Source organism: Amblyomma americanum, chromosome 2, assembly GCF_052857255.1.
Source record: "Amblyomma americanum isolate KBUSLIRL-KWMA chromosome 2, ASM5285725v1, whole genome shotgun sequence".
Taxonomy (NCBI): Eukaryota; Metazoa; Arthropoda; class Arachnida; order Ixodida; family Ixodidae; genus Amblyomma; species Amblyomma americanum.
Genome location: NC_135498.1, coordinates 12759521 through 12777137, shown reverse-complemented (window position 1 = coordinate 12777137; position 17617 = coordinate 12759521). Strand labels below are relative to the sequence as shown.

Here is a 17617-nt window from a genome sequence, read left to right as displayed (position 1 = left end):
ACGGAGGTTCAGTGGTTATGCTCCTCGACTGCTGACCCGAAAGACGCGGGTTCGATTCCGGCCGCAGCGGTCGCATTTCGATGGAGGTGAAATGCTATATAAACTCGTGTGCTGTGCGATGTCATGGTACATTAAAAAACCTCAGATAGTCAATATTATCCGGAATCTTTCACTACGGCGTCCCTCATAGCCTGAGTCGCTTTGGAACGTTAACCCTCTCATCATCATTATCATCAGCAGCAGAGGCAGCATCATCAGCAGCCTGACTACGCCTTCTGCATGGCAAAGGTCTCTCCAACTCCAAATGAAGTAACTAACGATTTCTGTTCGAGAGTTATTTGACAAGCATTGACCTGCCACCATGGGGAGCATGGCTTTGGACTTTAACGGCCCCATTTCTATCAAGGCGCAATCCTCGAACGCCCTTGTTCTGTGCGCTGTGAGAACAGGTTGAGGAACCACTGCGGCAGAAAATAATTTGGAGCCCGCTACCACAGTGTCTCTCATCCCATTCTCAGCTAAATGCCCCCAAGTAGACGGGCATTGTTTCGCACGCAGAGCCACACTATAAACCTCAAACGGCGGCAGGTGAATAATTCTCCAAAGCGCGCTTGTAGAGAATATGTGAGCTTGAATAACACGGCAGCCTTGCGTGGATGCCACTTCCCGCTCTCCACGCAGCTTTACTCACGGCCGACGATGTGATCGCCGTCGTCTTCCTCTTGGCGTCCCTGCTGCTGCATTCGGCGCCGATGTGCAGCGCCTTCTGTGGCCGGTAGCGGTGCGTGCAAAGGGTGAACGAGACAGCCAGGGTTGTGTTTCTGGCCCAGCTGAACTTCCTCGCATAGGACACCGCATCTGCCTGCAGGAAAGGGAAACCCAACGCAGCCCCGCGGCGTGGCGACTTTTAAATGAGTCACTTGCGTGCTTGTTTTTGCTTCTCCTCATGGCGGTAAAGACGATGTCTAGTAATGTGCGAGGATGATAATTAGCGTCACAAGCGACAACGTTTGTTTTAGGCACAAAATATAAATCCTAGGTATATGTACCCGATTGGTCCTAGCCGTTTAGCACAAATTAAATTGCGAAAATTAGACCGCGCACAGTAAGAAATTACAAAGCCCAAATATTCACAATGTGATAATGCGAAGGAAAACGTATTTTAAAAAGCAAAACAGAGTTGCCACAGGTACAATGCTGCACGCTGCAGGATGTAAGGTAATGCCCTGATAGAAATAGTGGTTAAAATTTATTTTCCACATTTTCTCCATTTCACTGGTAAACCATCGAACGACTTTCTGCCCAGATATTTTTTTCTTATGCATTCATATGCTTCATGTACTATGAAAAAAAAAACGCTTTCCCAAATCAATCTAGCCCCACTCGAAATCTTCACAAGTACAGTTCGCTTCAAGCAGCCGTGATTTTAAGTTTCTGAGGCAGAGATTCTCATAGTTACAAAATTGAACGACGTCGTTGAATCTATTATGTCTGATTGTTTTGTCTCCTATCGCATCATTAAAGGCAGCACAGCTATCCCTCATCAATAAGCAAAATAGGCAAATTAAAATAAGGTTAGAATGCTCGTACTGAAATTCAATTCATCCGTTAGAGATAACTTGTAAACCTTGCAGTCTCTATGAAAACTACCCACAATCAAGACTCGGCTGCTATTAAGAACCCGATTGTGAGCTGTTTAGGACCGTAAAAAAAAAAGCACGATCACGTAAAAAAGCTTGCTTTTATTATAAACGAAGTGAAACTTAAAAAAAACATGAAAACAGCTTCCTTTATTTATGAACGATGTGAGCCTATTTTGTTAGTTCTCTGAAAAGAACCACCGTATCATCCATCGAAAGCACTGAACATTGTCTGATAAGGACATTACATTTCTTTTTCAGCATCACAGTCGAGAGTGCAGCCTAAACGGCATTAAGGCCGGCAGCCTCACCATTCCCATGAAATGCTTGCTGTTCTTAATCTTGTACGGTGCAGGGCCGTTGACCTTGCATCCGTAATGAGGCGTCGACACTTCACTGTCGCTGATGTGTGTGCGAAATATGAAAGCGCTGACCACAAACGACCTGTTGATTGGAAAAAGAGGGCACCATTTATAGACTCTCTCTTCGCAGGGGTTATTAGCAACACCACTCACATACCGTAAGTTGGCACCAAAAGTGAGGCATGTACTCTTAAATTCCTTAGTACAGTCCCTTACAAAAATTATAAAGTCTATAAACTTTCTATACACACTCCCTAGAGAGAGCAGTCTATAGGCCATACAAATGCTATAAACAGTCTAACGACAATCTATAGATTTATGGCCATACACTTTTAGTAGACTTTTGTCTATAGACAGTACATAGACTATGAATAAACAAATTATCTACAGGAAGGCAAAAGAGTCTAAAAGTTATAAAGTCTACAGACTGCCTATAGAACATTTGTGTAAGAGGGGCGCTCTCAGTAAATTCAACTCGAAGCGCACCAAAAATCTCTTCGCATTATGCAGAGTTCATTCTTAAACGGTGCACTAAAGAGGCTCTGAACTCGTCTTTATACCGCGGGAACTGTCTACACGTTTCCAGCATTGTTAGAAACTTTTAATTATAGTACTGTGCGGCCGATTTCCGTAATTTAAATCGGATTAAACGTCCCGGCTCCCGCCTTTTTTTGAACTCAACGCTGAAGGTAGGAGGAGTCAACCAACGCGTGGAGTTCCATTCCAGTGGCGGCTTTGCTTTCGCTTTTATTTTGTTTTTTAGGTTGCTGTGAATAAATATAGCTTCAGTCGCAGAGAACGTAGCCGCAAATTAGGCCCACAGAAATAAAAATATGCATGGACTCTGATTAACGTATCACTCCACCGAAGGCAGAGCGGCAACCCGCCACGGGACTGGCTGAAAGGCACTCCAGGCGTTGGCTGACTCCTCCTACCTTAAGCGTTGAGTTGAAAAGAAAGGCGGGAGCCCGGACGTTTAATCCGATTTAAATTAGGAAAAATCGGCCGCACAGGACAATACTCCGAAGTTTCTAAGAATGCTCGTAACGTGTAGATCGAGTTCCCGCGGTAAAAAGACGAGTTCAGGTTCCCCTTTAGTGCACCATTAGGATAGACTTTTTTAAGCACTTGGTGTTTGTAGGGGACCAGGCCGTGAGTGCGAAAAAAATAGGCAATTCAAATTAAACGAGTCAGGACAAGTGAGAGTGCATTGTTTGCCTGCTTAAGTTATTCAAACTCGCAAATTATGACTGCAACATGCCCAAGCATTCCGTACCGTGCGTGCTCTTCGAGGGTTTTGAAGAGCTGGCCGTTGGTTGCCAAGAGCGAACGGACCCCCAAAACGACGTATGCCGCTCTGCGGTGTTTCGAGGCAACTTCTGATTCCCGACGGATATTGTTCTGTGCGTGTCTGAATTCCTAAGGTGGCGGAAAAAGTAGACGTAAGCAAGATAAGAAATCAAATGAGTCAGTGCGGAGAAAATGTCCGACTATTTCGCAGACATTGACTATAAGAATTTAAAGTAAATACCTGTGCACGTTAAGGAATCCAACGGGGGTCTAAATTAATCCGGAGTCTTCCACTAAGGTGTCTATCATAATCCGAGTGCAGTTTTCGGATGCTAAATCCTACATACCACACAATATACGCGAGCATTAATATCGTGTGCATGCGGCTACTACAGATCTTAGCTTAAGGTTATGCCCGCAAAAGAGAAAGCTTGAAACACCTGCAGGCGTATAATATTAACGATCTTCGCACCTATTGTAGATACCTGAATGGCACTGACTTGTTAGCTAAAGAACATTGCCACAGTCTTTTTTTACTCTTATTCAAAAATTACGCTGTCGTCCTGTAAGAAGCCTCGATGTCTGAGCTAAGTGACGAACAGCGTTAGTATGGTCTACATAGCAAAATCCGAGACTTATTAAGGGTTATGAAACTTGCCTTGAGCAGGGCGAAGACTCGTCCCGCTGCGTCGGAGGCCGTGGTGCCATTTTTCCCGACGTGCAGGTCTAGCACCCCGTAGTGGTAAATATTGTTTTTCATCCAGTAGTTTTTCATCCTCTGCAGGGCACTCTTTCGTTTCAGGTCGGTCATAACTTGAGAAACTTTTCTGTAACATGCACAGTAACAAAGCCCAGCCAGAAAAGTAGTGGCGTCGAGATCAATTCAAGCATTATACGTATATTATTTATCTATACCTCATAATCAAGTATTCGCAGTACTTAGGGTTACCCTGCCGTGCATCGATTTATTTCGCGCCTAAGGAATCAAAAGCCTCAAATGGAAACAATGCATTTAATGGTGCCCCACATTGTAACCAACACAAACTAGTAGCTCTGAAAACACATCTGTCAGTTCTATATATCAGTTTTACTGCTGTATTTACACAGGGTTTTAAGCCCAATCCTTTCTCCGAACTTCTCTGAAATCACGAGAATTGACTTCATTTGCTGAACGATTCATCCTGTTTATAGCATGGAGAAATCAAATTCAGTTTGTAAAAGTGACGTCACCGGCCTATATTCATGTCAGCATACGCTCGTTCAATCAAAGTATACGCAGATATATACAACAAAATACAGATATCATTTGGCTTCCAAGTGTTAAAATGCATTCAGGACCATAGTTTTAAAAATCTCGTCACAAAGTTGTAACTGCAGTTCGATTCAAGTCGAAGCCACCACATGACAACTACAATCGACAAACTGAGCTCGCAGAACGGCGTATGCACTACCAGCCTTCGCAAGGTAATTTCCAGTGAATTCGTTCCCGTCACTATTGGTCCTCTCTAGCAGGTTGAGATACCTTCCTCTAGTTGTGGGCACCCGAACGCCACTCTGCCTCTCAACGCATGCTTCGTGTGAATGAACGATGCCCGTGATATCAGGCCCGGAAAACACTGCGTAATCAGCGTTTGCAACTCGGGGATACACATCGCAAAAACATCTATCAAGACGCCACCCCCAGATAATTTTCAAAACGGCCGGTGGTGGAGATTCCTGAGTTCTATTTTTATCTTTTCTAGGTTATGAAAGCTGCGCTTCCAGTGAAACTAGTGCGTTTTTCATAAGGACGCGATAATTTATCGATGCAGGCCAACTTCAATTCATCCCCAGCGTCTCTTGAAAGCTCCTCTATGACCCCGTTAAAATAGCGACGTTAAGGTTCTTCCTGGCTTTGTCTTTCTCGGTGGCCGCCACATGCCGCAGAGACCGACAATGCAGCCTCGCATACCCGAGTGGCACGTGGATGCCGTAGGTGGTCGTGGCCGACTTGGCGGCCGCCTCCAGCACCTCCTGCGTGATCCTGTGGCCGTCGTTCAGGAGAGTGTCGCCGCCCTTGGGCAGTGCGTAGAAGGGCACGAAGACCACGTCGCAGAGGCCGTCCAGCCTCGTCACGCCGTACTCCTGGACCCGACTGCCCAGCACGCACACCAGCGACCGGCCGGGGAGCAGCTCCGGGCCGTCGACGCACATGATGTCACCCCGGGGAGCTGCTGCAAAGCCATGCAGTCTTGGTCAGAATTTGCCAGGCCAGAGCGCAGGTAAGGGTGGGTGGAGTCGCCATGCACCATTGGGAACGTCAGAGAGCGTTCACTGGACTCTGTAGACATACTAGGCCGAATGTTAGACAATCCTTACAAAAAATTCTTTAGGCAGTCTATAGACTGTCTATAGACCCCTGTCTATAAAGTCTATAGATCCTCTATAGATAACTCATAGAAAACAGTCTATGGGCAATATAACTCCTATAGAAAGTCTATAGCGAATGTATAAATTTATGGCCATACATTTATAGTAGAATTCTGTCTATAGCCTATAGACTGTGAATAGACAAAAAGAAATCTGTAGAAAGTAAATAGAGTCTATAAGAAGCCTACACACTGCCTATAGACCAGTTTTCTAAAGGAAGTCTTCGTGCCGCGCTCAGACCTCAAGTCTATGGGAGTACCACGAGCACCCCACTAATACGGGTTAACTGTAGCCCTGGCTTTGAAACTCCCAAGAAAAATGAGAGTACACTCCAGTTCCACCTTAAGGGTGTGACGTGATAGCTTTAATGGGTTATTGGCTATATATGCGTAATTGGCCAATCTCGACTTTACGTTCATAAATCTGTGGGAGTCCTTATTCCACTCCCGGCGCAGTATTGCAGCGGCTAAGTGATGCGCCACTGCCCTGAGATGGCAGGTGCATGCTGCCACCGGTGGGACCTATAAGACCCACATTGCTCTTCCAGAGAAACCCCTCGCAACCAGTCATTATCTTAAATGCCACCTGCCACGGCGGTCACTTTGCTCACAATGCGGTGGGCAGCTTGTGATGACACCACAAGGTCACGTGGGTGGCCCACCCAGGCCTGTGGATTTTTCGCTCACAACGCCAACGCCGACGACGCCAGATTTTCTGCAGAATGGGAGACTTAAGCTTTCGCATTAACAAATCACGGGGACGCATTAGCACAGCCTTTAAAGGCGTGGCGCGACAACATTAGTGGATCCCTTCAGCAGTTTCCCTTCACATTCAGTTAATGCTCTCGGTTCTTAATTAGCGCATTTATCTCAATTACTACCACAGTTTTCACATTCTTGTCGGCAGCTCTTCCACACAGCAGTACACAGAGATAATGTTACTCTAAAATGTATATCACTAATTAGAACGTCTCTAGGTAACTCCATTAATTACCACATTACTAAGCTTCAAATTAAGCCACATCACACGCATATTACGAGCACGTGATGGAAATTTGCGACAATGTGTGTGCGTGTCCTTCGCCAAAGTCTTCCTCGGTGTTTTATCCATGATTGTGTACTTAGTATTTCTTAGCACTAGGCACCCAGCAGGCATAGCCTGCAAGATTGAGCAGCCTTGGCATTATAGAAAGGAATTACACACTGGAAAAAGTTAAGTTATATGAATAATATGAATATCGCGCTTTGTTCACTTATAAGCAGAGAGATCCATCCACGCCACGTTTCAAGAGGAGAGGCATGAATCAAAGAGTGACAGTTTTTGCCGTTGGTGTCTTAGAGCAGGCGACAGTCAATGCAATGTATGGTGACTGATTCGCTGCTACCATAAATTCTTTTTTTTTTTGCTCCAAGAGAACAGCTAGGCTTTCGTGAATACCACGTTGGACCTGCACACTGACAGGAACTTGTCGGCTCAGTTCTTTCGTGCCCACACGCACGAACACACGCGCAGTGTTTGTCTTGTAAATACACAATCCTACACGCTCACATGGCTCATTCGTTTGCTTGCTGGTCTGAATTAGTAAAACTACCGTTGTATTTCCCACGTTTCAAGTGGCAAATGATGTTTTTCTCTCTAATGCTTAATCACCAGTTACCAGGGAGATGCGCGACCCTGCGACCTCGGTGCCTCCGATGAGCATTTCAAGCTCAAAAGCTTCTAAACAGAAGACGTCCAACTGGCGCATAGCCTTGTGCAGCTGCGCAAAGTAGGCGTTGTGAGGCAACTTTTCTAGAAGCTTGCCGTGAAGCCTACCTCGCGTCTTCGTGGCTGCTGTCTCCCGGGTTGCTTCTACGGTCTCCTCCTCCGCTCGTACGGCGATGCTAGGCACACCGTTCTCCGTGACGATCACCGCCACATCGGGCTCGGCTGTGAATTCCAAGCTGGGCGCGTTGCCCACGTTCGCTGCAGCGTCGCAGCCAACGACAGCTTGTAGTTTCTGCTATGTATACTACATGGCAGTTAGGCTCCAAGGGGCGCCGGCGCTAGACAGATCGACCGTTTGACCGCATCATTAATACCCCGAATTTCTTTTAAAATAATGGCATTCTATTCCTTTCAAACTTTCGTAAGAGTTTATTAGTATGTGCTGCTAGGAACATTGGTTTAAGGCCTATAATCTAAGCGTGGCCACAGAGGAGCTAATAACTCGGATAAAGAAGGTGACGGGATGAGCGCTACTAACAACTCGCCTTATTACTATGTCACTGATGACGAACAAAATAGGACGTAACTAGAGGATTCATGTGACCGCAAACGAGTGTTTAGAAAACCTACAGTGAGAGAATGGTTTTCGTAAGCCGAATTTATCGTAAAGAATAAAAATATGGAAAAAACAGGTGCGAGTAGTGATAGCAGCATGATTCGCGTGCAATCTTATGATCATAATAATTGTTTTTTGGGGGGAAAGGAAACGGCGCAGTATCTGTCTCATATATCTTTGGACACCTGAACCGCGCCGTAAGGGAAGGGATAAAGGAGGGAGTGAAAGAAGAAAGGTATAATAGGTGCCGTAGTGGAGATCAAGCTTGCTATTTCACCACACAAGATTTGCCCGTCAAGTAATGTTTTTCTCTTTCTTTAGCCTTGCGTTGTTTTCTGTTAACTGCATCGCTCAGGGCGTCCGCTCTGACGCTCTCTAAATGGCAGAGTATCTATTCAGGAACGCCAAGTAAAAGAATGCGCAGACAAGGTAGCACAGCCAGGGGCCGCATGCTGTCATTGTGTGTGTGGCGGCTGTAAAAAGTCTGTCACTATCGTCACACCAAGTTTTCTTTTCTGTTAACGCCCACTGTTAACGCCCAATATTCGTCCATGTAACTGCTTGCTTGCTAAAAATCACAGCAGAGCGGCTGGAAAAGCAAGAAGGACAAGCTCCAAGGATTCTTAAAAACCCCCGTGTAGAATGGTAGTCGGCATCCATGTGAACGTTGCTAAAAGGGACGCTGAGCACTGACACCGTGTAACCCACAGGAGCCCTGGGCATGAGCAATGAGCTGGGCCAATTGTGGGTCCATTTACGACCTGTGCCGCTCTGCAGGCTTCAAGATGCGTCTGCTGTCGGGCTGTATGGCGCTTGTGTTACAATAGCGTGAGAGCGTTTACCGCTGACGAACATGAACAGGTTGGACCCGAAGAGAAACAGCAGCAGCAGGCCGGCGATGGTGAAGAACAGCGGCGGTGTGCAGCTGGTGGGGGAAAAGAACGACCTATGAATGCACTGTGAGTGCAGACAGTGGCATGCCTGAAGAAACGGTAGCGTAAGGTTTTGAGAACATATATCTCCGACAGTAGAGACTACCGGTCTGTGTATAGGATTATCTTTAAGGAAACACAAAGCTCGAAAGGCGACAACGCTGAGAAAGGTGCTTTGTTGTCCCATTTCAACTCTATATACTATTGACTATAGACTGTCTATAGAGATTCTATAGACTTACTTTAGACTCTATGGTCTTCCTATATATATATTTCTTTTTGTCTATTCATAGTTCAAGCAGTCTATAGCTATAGAAAAAAGTCTGCTAAACATGTATGACCATAAATCTATAGATTGTCTATAAACTGCCTATAGGATTTGTATTCCTATGCGCTGTTCTCTATGGTCTGTCAATAGAGACAAATTCTATCAGTAACTGAAGTACGCCAGATACTCTCCGGGTTTTCAGTAAAGTTTCTTTTCTAGGCTCTAAAGAAGTCGAATAAACTCCTTCAGTAAAGAGGGCCACTCGAAATATCGCACTTTACTTCATCAATTCTTTGGATTCGATATCGCGCTCCATATATACCGCTGACCCGAAAATTCGCACAACCTGATGGTTGGGCGGATGATTTTTGCAGATAGATGATTGGAGAAAGTTCAGTGACTCAGCGTGTTTCGGAAGCCCTTAGTGCGATAAAGAAAAGGGAATATGTTCACGAAAACAGCAGTAAGACGTCAAAAGCACCTACAGTGCTGACTTTTCAAAAAGCGTGAATAGTCACAAATCGTGTGTCAGATAATGCACTCAAATCCCCCTTTTTCCTTATTCCACTCAAATTAGATTTAACCGTTCGCTTGAATTAATTTTTCTGGCGTTAAAAGATCCCCATGCAATCCATCTTAGTAGTTTTGCAGAATTACTTTGCTTCTCCTGAGCACGTATGCATGTTATGCACTAGCCCACTTTGTAATTTTTTCATGCTGGTCTGCGAAAGCTACCGAGGCAACAAAATTATTAAGTTCTGTGTACTTACAATGTGGCCACTGTACAAAGGTGAGAAAACGTGGTACAAGTCATGACTGTATTACAGTAAAATGCATTAGTATTCGCAAAGCCATAAAAAGTTACGTGTCTGGCAACACTGCACAACGCAAACGAATATGGCAGTTCTATCCTAACCAGCTACACGACGGAACTTTCGCTTGCTGCCGTGCTTCGATATATAAGTTGAGATGTGAATTCGGGGCCCTTTGTCAAAGTTTTTCGGAACAGATCAGCTAACCACCTCATCCAAATCGGATTTAACCATCACATCAATGGCCAGCCGAAAGCGTCATCCTTGCCAACACACGTCCTGAATGCAGTGCCACGCCAAATCTCCCTCAAGATCAAATTTTCTTCAGAGAATCCGACGGTGAGGGAGACCGGCGCACATGCGCTACTGGCCTTTCTGAAAAGTGCAAACACTTGTTGTGAAGAACTCAGCACGAAAACTACTACTACTATTACTATAGGCGAAGGGCAGGAGGTGGTTTATGGTTTATGCTTTACGGTTTATCAGGGTTTAAGGACACAAAGCGATTCAGGCTATGAAGGACGAGGGACAGAAGAAAAGACAAAGAAGGCATTCACAAACTGCCGTAGCGGCATGCTTTCTTGAACTGCAAACACCTGTGTGCAGCACTTCTTCACTGCTAGAGGCAATTCGCTTAGCGGCCTTGGCCAAAGAGACTCCGCAGAGATTAAGTTTACTTTGACTTTTCCCAATCGCTTTCGTAAAACGCTGCATTTCTCTGCAGTCGGCTACAGCTGCTTCATTAAGCAGAATGAAATGATAGCATAGGAGAAAGTCGGCGCTCCACACTGAATTTCGTGTAACAAGTGGTCCTCATATACTGTTATTTAAAATCTCAGTGCCATACAGAAAAATAATTACAGAGGGGAAAGCGTTTTTGCATTCGTACTTAATCACACTGACCAATGCGTCTTGGCAAACCAATCCACAATTATTTCCGATTCCCGACGGTTGCGTCTTGTGCGAGTCCAGTGAGTTCGAGAAGGGCAGGCAGCATCGGAACATGATGCGTGGAAAGTTTACAAATTCCTCTTTCACGTTCCAAACAAGAGCCGATTAAAAAGGAAGTAAATCAGGGTGATTCTGGCGCAGGCCGTTAGGTGCTAGATATTGACCTGGAGTAGTGAGTAGCCTTGTATTTTCAAGTAAGCTTCTTACCCTTGAATGGAGTGACGATTGAGGACGTCCCAGGGCCATCGTCTTGAGGAAAATTGAGAAATAAAATTAAGCCGGTTACAATGCCAGCCGTATTAGCGAGCGACATAGCAGCCCGTGTCGTATGCGATAGCTTGGCACCGCAAAACGCACTAATTTGTTGACAATTATTCTGGCCACAAGCTCGAAAACTTCACAGAAGTGGGGAAAATACTCTGCCTCCTTGTCCGGAGATTCTGAACATCGGGTGGACCGCAACTACTCGGCTACACGGTTCAAACGCGAGCTCTGTGGCTTGAATGCTTTTGAACAACGCTGTACATGATTGATGAGAGTTCGAATAGAGCAGTATCAAAGAAAAGGATTCAGCGTTAGTTTCACTTTTTATTTTTGTACGGTGTTTTCTAACACGTCTAACTGCATACCAGCGAACGGTATCCTTGATTTGCTCTAGTAATTTTATTTTTGTTGATAATTTTGTTGTTTTAATTTATTTTTATTGTTATGTTATGCTCTCATATTTTAAGCCGTTTCACGCTCTCCCAGGTATGTATATATCATTCTGAACCATAAAATACGTGGCCACGGTAACGAAAAGGTATTCAAGGTATTTTTAGATGGCGTGCATAAATGGACTACTTTGGCAAAACGACATGACAGCCTAAAGTGATAATAGCGACAAGGTGAAGAATAAGCTAATATATCAGGTAATTAACCGCAAACACAACGTCAATATGCCTCCACGTATGGTAGCATTCGAAGGTAATGTTAACTGCCCACCTTCGCCTGTAGTGTCCGAGGCCGAAGGGTCAAGCATGGCGGTGCGGTCGCTATCAGAAGAATCTGCGGGGAAAGACATGCCATGTGGCTTTCAAACGCGGTTAGGTATACGTGTGTGAGTGACGTGTTTGAGGGAGAACGAGACCAACAAATTCAGTATTAAGAAGACACGCCTTGAACGCAAAGGAAACATGCAACCGTCGATGTGCCCCGTCGGACGTTCAGATACCGTGCATTACAACCGCAGGGCTGTCTCCACTCCTAAATATATAAAGCCGGGTAATGACTGGCCACCACCCGCCTCGTTACCCACTAACAATGGCCTCACAGACGATAACCAATCAAAATCACGAAATACTCCCATTAGCGCGTTATCGCCCCAGACCACGCGGATCTAGCTCCGCGACGCCACTTGGTTATAACACCCTCAATTTTTCTCTAGCTCTCAAGCTGATCGCGGTGCCACCCGTAAGCGTGCCGCCACGCAGTCGCTCTTTACTGTGCAACTGTAGATTGCTGGCCCGAAAGCTCTGACACTTTGATGACCGCTTTCCCTTGTGGTGCAAACAACGTTACTTTGATCACGTTCTGCGTATGTGGCCACTGGCCAACACATGAATTATGGGCGGCGGCATGACTAAGGCAGTGAAGAGCGCCGTCAACGGACGAAACCACGTTGTTCCAAACTCCACGTAGAATGTCTCTCCCGCAACTACAGCACTGTCGTCATATACGTTCGCAGATTTATGAACTGCATCTTTTCCTTTAGAGAAGAAGCTGTTCACACCGGCCACGCCGGTGGGCACCCCCCTGGTTAAGAACGGTACTTCTTTGCAAGAACTGCTCATAAACAGCCCCAGGAGCCGAAAACTATTGCCTTTAGCTGTCTCGGCTCATAATAATAATAATAATAATAATAATAATAATAATAATAATAATAATAATAATAATAATAATAATAATAATAATTGGTTTTTGTGCAAAGGAAATGGAACAGTTTCTGTCTCATATATCGTTGGACAGCTGAACCGCACCGTAATGGAAGGAATAAAGGAGGGCGTGAAAGAAGAAAGAGGTGCCGTAGTGGAGGGCTCCGGATTAATTTCGACCACGTGGGGATCTCTAACGTGCACTGACATCGCACAGCACACGGGCGCCTTAGCGTTTTTCCTCCATAAAAACGCAGCCGCGCAGTCTGGTTCGAGCCCGGAAACTCCGGATCAGTATTCGAGCGCCCTAACCACTGAGCCTCCGCGGCGGGTCTGTCTCGGCTCATCTGTAGTCCTTGTCCGGTACAGAACTGTTCCGGTCAATGGCGAGTTTAGGCGAACTTGCTAAACTTACCCATGGCGAGCTCTCCGAAGCCAGGGAAGAAGGGCTAGAGAGCAGACTTTTTCCTCGTCGTGTTTTTCGTTGGCAAACTGAGCAAGCGTCAGGTGCACGTGCAGACTTGCCAGGCCTTCGTCCTTGTTACCGCTCAAACCCTCTGTATATTCGGCTTCTGAGGGAATGAGTTTGTGAATGCAATGAACGTAATACATACATATTATATAATTCAACGAAAAGAAAGCCTTTTTGGCACGGTCAGTTATGGTACAGACGTAGACCAACGTTTGAAACGGTTTCTCGACGTTTCGACCATAGAACGGCAGAATGTTGGCGTGGCGACATTCTGACGCCGTTGTTCGACTCATTCAGAAACAAATGTATTACATATCAGTTTCCAAGGCGACCGTGGAAGAAGTGCGGCACATTCCAATGTTGTTGAGTGTGGAAAAGAAAAACTTGGATGACGCTTAACTTACCCTTAACAGCACAATGCGACAGCATTATAGATACCAGGATCTATACTAGAGCCGGAGGCCTCCCTCTCTGCTACTCCTTTTCTTTCATATATTCATAGATCGCGGGAAATGCACATACCTCTACTGGCGCAGTGGCGCAGCGGTTAAGTGGTGCGTTACCACGCCGGCAGGTGGCTGTTTCAAACACAGCCACCGGTGGAGATTGTGAAACACGGGTTGCCCTTTCCAAGCTCATGTAAATCTCATTTTTGCGCATGTATTTTTTCGGGAGGCTGCCTATCGCTCGCCCAATGAGCCGATGCGCAGTCTCACGATGGGCAGGTGTTAACTGCACTGAATTTATTTGAATTAATTTCATCGTCCCCTGCTTTTTTGTGACACTCAAGAACGGGACCTCTAATGCTATGCAATAAAATAATTTCAGGAAAAATGTCTGCTGACTATTGTGGAGCCCGAACAACCGAAAATGGCGCCTCATGCACAAAGCGAAATGATGCAAGTAGTTATAAGCCATGTCCTCATACAGGTGCTGTAGGCGCGCAAGGTAAAATATGGGGTCCTTACACTATACTGCGGGCGCCTGGTGCTTCAGGGAAGCGCAGATTTCTTCCCTCCAACGAGAACGGAAGACGCCGCGACGCCCACAGATCAAATGGCCGAATACTACAAGAACATCAGGCAAAGTCCCTCAACACTATCCGTCTCTCGAGACGGCAGAAACCTGCATTCTCCGCAACCTTCATACTGACATTCCTCTAATGCTCTGCACCCTCCCTATAGAAACAGAAAGGAGTAAAAAGGGGGTAAGCTGTCCTCTAGCGCATTCCCTTTTATAAAGGGTAGTGCGCTAGAAGACAGCTTACCCCCTTTCTACTGCTACATCGCCGTATTGTTTAGAGTGTAGGCTTGATTCACACACAGGCAGCGTGCCTTAGCGGAACGATTTTTTTCACAGACTCTACTAAACTGGCCGTTAATGCACTGAAGGAGCCATTAGGCAATTTCGCCTGAAACACTCCCACTCACCTCCGAGCCTCCACTCAAACTGACCTCGACAACCCAGCAGCAGACCCGGTACCCCTGAGCTACTCAGACATTCTAAACTATCACAGGGGAACGCGACTCAAATATCCGCCACCCCATAACAGCCTACACCAACAAAATGCAGTAGGCTGGAGGCTGCTGCAAACGGGGACTTTCCCCAGTCTAAATACCAGAAGTAAAATCTACCCCACGCAATACAGCAGCAAATGTCCGTGGTGTGGAGAAAAACCCACGTTAATGCACATAACGTGGGTGTGTCAGAAAAACAACGATCTAGCTGCAATAAACAAAAACCCGAGTGCGGAACAGTGGGAGGGGATGCTCTATAGCGAGGACCCGGCCGTCCAGCGCGGATTGGTGCGGAGAGCCTACCTGGCGGCATACCTCAGTGGAGCCCTGGACCAGGGGCCCCAACCCTGTTAAGACGGGCTGCAATAACTCATTGGAAGATGAAAAAGACAGCCCGCGACCGCTAATAACACATTTTAATATCAAATATAAAGTTTTTCCTCCTCCTCCTCCTCCTAGTGCACAGGATGGAAAGAAGAACGTCGGATGTGCAGGCGACGACGTCACCTGACGAAACCTCGAAGAGAACTAAGTACTACCAGGTACTGCTCACACAGAACACATCGATGCACGTGCGCAGTGTCTGCATGAGTCAACCCCTCCGAGTCTACTGTCGCCACACTGAGCTTCATTGAGGGCTCTCGGAAGCGGTCCGGTTAGCAAGGTAAAAGTCAACAGAACCCATTTTTCCCAAAGCGTCAGGACCTTCCAAGAAGGGCCGTAGTGAAACAAAGCCGCCTAGAACGCCTACATGTATAGCGCGGCACATGCAGGCTCGGTACATGTCGGCTCCCTGAAGCCGCCGGCTTCTGCAATTCCAGCATAATCGACGCTGCACTTCATCGCGCGCCTGGTCCAGTGAAATACAGTGACATCAACGGCTGCCGGACTGTTTCCTGTCGTTGGATATCTTGCTTTCTCTCGATACCACCCGTATGCTAATAGCTTTCCTACTACACAAACAACATAAGCCGAACAAAATGGGTTGGGGTTCAACCCGGCTGAACTAAAGGTTTAGAGAGCGAAGGCGCTATCACACCCTGCACAAACGTGGTCAAATGGATTGTCCGTAAAGTCTCTGAAATCGGTTAGTCGCGGTCACACACTGGGCCGGGCGGATCGTATGATCGATAAAGCGCCGGCTTGGCTCTTCACTAAACATCGGCAAGTGCGTCTTGCGGTCTAAGTCTAAGCGTCACAGCCACATCCTCGCTCCTCCGCTTGGACATTCTTCGGAGCGACATGACCTTGATGTTTTGCTAGAGAGTAGCAGAGCCGCTGCTCTAAAATAGTACCAGATGACGGCCGTATCTTGCGGCAAGCCTTTGACGCTGGCAAGCTTGAAAGGATTACATGGGTAATGAAGGTATGGACCAAAATGTGCACCCTATAAAAGCAGCTCAGAAGCATTTCGCGCCTGCACACAGTTACACGTGGAAGTGTTTTTTTCCATTCAAGAAATTCAGACAACACAGTGTCTTGCTGCAGAGGGCAAAAGGCAAAAATCAAGGTTTTTCGGCCACGGCCGGTCCACGGATATTGTTGTACCGAAAACACAGGAAATGTTTAATGCTCACCACTCTTGGGTTTAAATAACTGAATCATAACGAACTAAACTGTATTTTTGGTCATTATCATTTGCTATCATTTGGGAAGGTAATATTCTAATCCGGATTGGTGATAGTAGTTAGCTGCCCACCAAGGTTTACTTAGGCATAACTATATAAACTGTATTTTTGACCTTTATCATTTGTTGCAGAATAGAATATTAGAAATACGGCTTATTGACAGTAATTGTTGATCTGCCAACCCAGGTGAAACCTGGGTTGGCAGATCAACAGTCACGAAGGACGAACGACAGGCTACACTTTTCGCAACCAGCAATTTAGTTTTCCCGACGTATGAATAAATGCAATTTTGTGGAATTACATCAGCGTCAAGCACTAACAAACGCACCTATGACGTAGTCCACACCCTGGCCTTCTCCAAACCATTTGCGTGCAACTGGCGCACGAACATGCATACGTTTCGACATGTTTGGGTGTTCGCATTACCATCAAGCAGTCAACTAGAGGTACACACAATGAACACAAGGACAAGTTGCGGCGAAGCACATATTCTCTACAGCAGAGTTTCAACAAAGGCAACAGCATCGTTTCCTTGATTTCGGCTAAGTCCTTCGTTTGTGTTCACTCCATTTTACAATGCAGTTAACCCTAGAAGATTGTTTCCACAGTATGGTCCACACTGCAGCTGAATACACAGCACAGGAGTTGCAGGAAGCACGTGCATAACATTGTCTGCAGTTAAGGTGGAATCCACACCTCACCTCGGTGGTTCTGGCATTTCAATCACAGCATTCATTCGCATATATCAAAGCTAGATAATAGAACTGAAACAAAACGTCGGCAGTAGTCATGTGATTCAGTGGTATAAAACAACTAATAAAACAACTAAGCTTACTATTAAACTCTGATGCAAGGTAAAGATGATGCGAGAGCTTTGGCTCACGTACACCTTGCTTTTGCACAATATTCAATACAACAATGAGAAACATCGAAACCTTAAGAAAAACTAAAAAGCTTCGGAGATGGGTTCGTAAATCATCGAACTGCGGGCAAACGAACTGTCCAAACACAAGAGACACCATGTCCTGATTGGTGCTTAGCTCGCGCACTAAGGGCACGGCTAAGGGCACGAGAGCACTGCTGTCTAGAAACGATGCGGC

At 46.0% G+C, this 17617-nt stretch overlaps 1 protein-coding gene and 1 long non-coding RNA gene across 2 annotated transcripts; both read right to left on the bottom strand.

Moving 5' to 3' along the window:
* Positions 1 to 3879: 3879 nt before the first annotated feature.
* LOC144119533 (uncharacterized) lies at positions 3880 to 7448 on the bottom strand. The gene is made up of 4 exons (XM_077652119.1): positions 7352 to 7448; positions 5244 to 5505; positions 3951 to 4119; positions 3880 to 3906 (listed from the first exon to the last, which is right to left on the bottom strand). The coding sequence occupies exons 1-4, from the start codon at positions 7446 to 7448 to the stop codon at positions 3880 to 3882; spliced, it is 555 nt and encodes a 184-aa protein (XP_077508245.1).
* A 3746-nt stretch (positions 7449 to 11194) lies between these two features.
* LOC144118341 (uncharacterized) lies at positions 11195 to 13391 on the bottom strand. The gene is made up of 3 exons (XR_013312015.1): positions 13316 to 13391; positions 11972 to 12034; positions 11195 to 11236 (listed from the first exon to the last, which is right to left on the bottom strand). It is a non-coding gene; the product is annotated as an uncharacterized LOC144118341 (long non-coding RNA).
* Positions 13392 to 17617: the final 4226 nt, after the last annotated feature.

Coding starts and splice junctions, on each gene's coding strand:
- LOC144119533 (XM_077652119.1), bottom strand. CDS start 7,448: ATGCGCCAGTTGGACGTCTTCTGTTTAGAAGCTTTTGAGCTTGAAATG. Junction 5,506..7,351: donor GCGCATCTCCCTGGTAACTG/GTGATTAAGCAT, acceptor ATGGCTTTGCAG/CAGCTCCCCGGGGTGACATC. Junction 3,907..3,950: donor GAGTCTTCGCCCTGCTCAAG/GCAAGTTTCATA, acceptor TTTGCTATGTAG/ACCATACTAACGCTGTTCGT.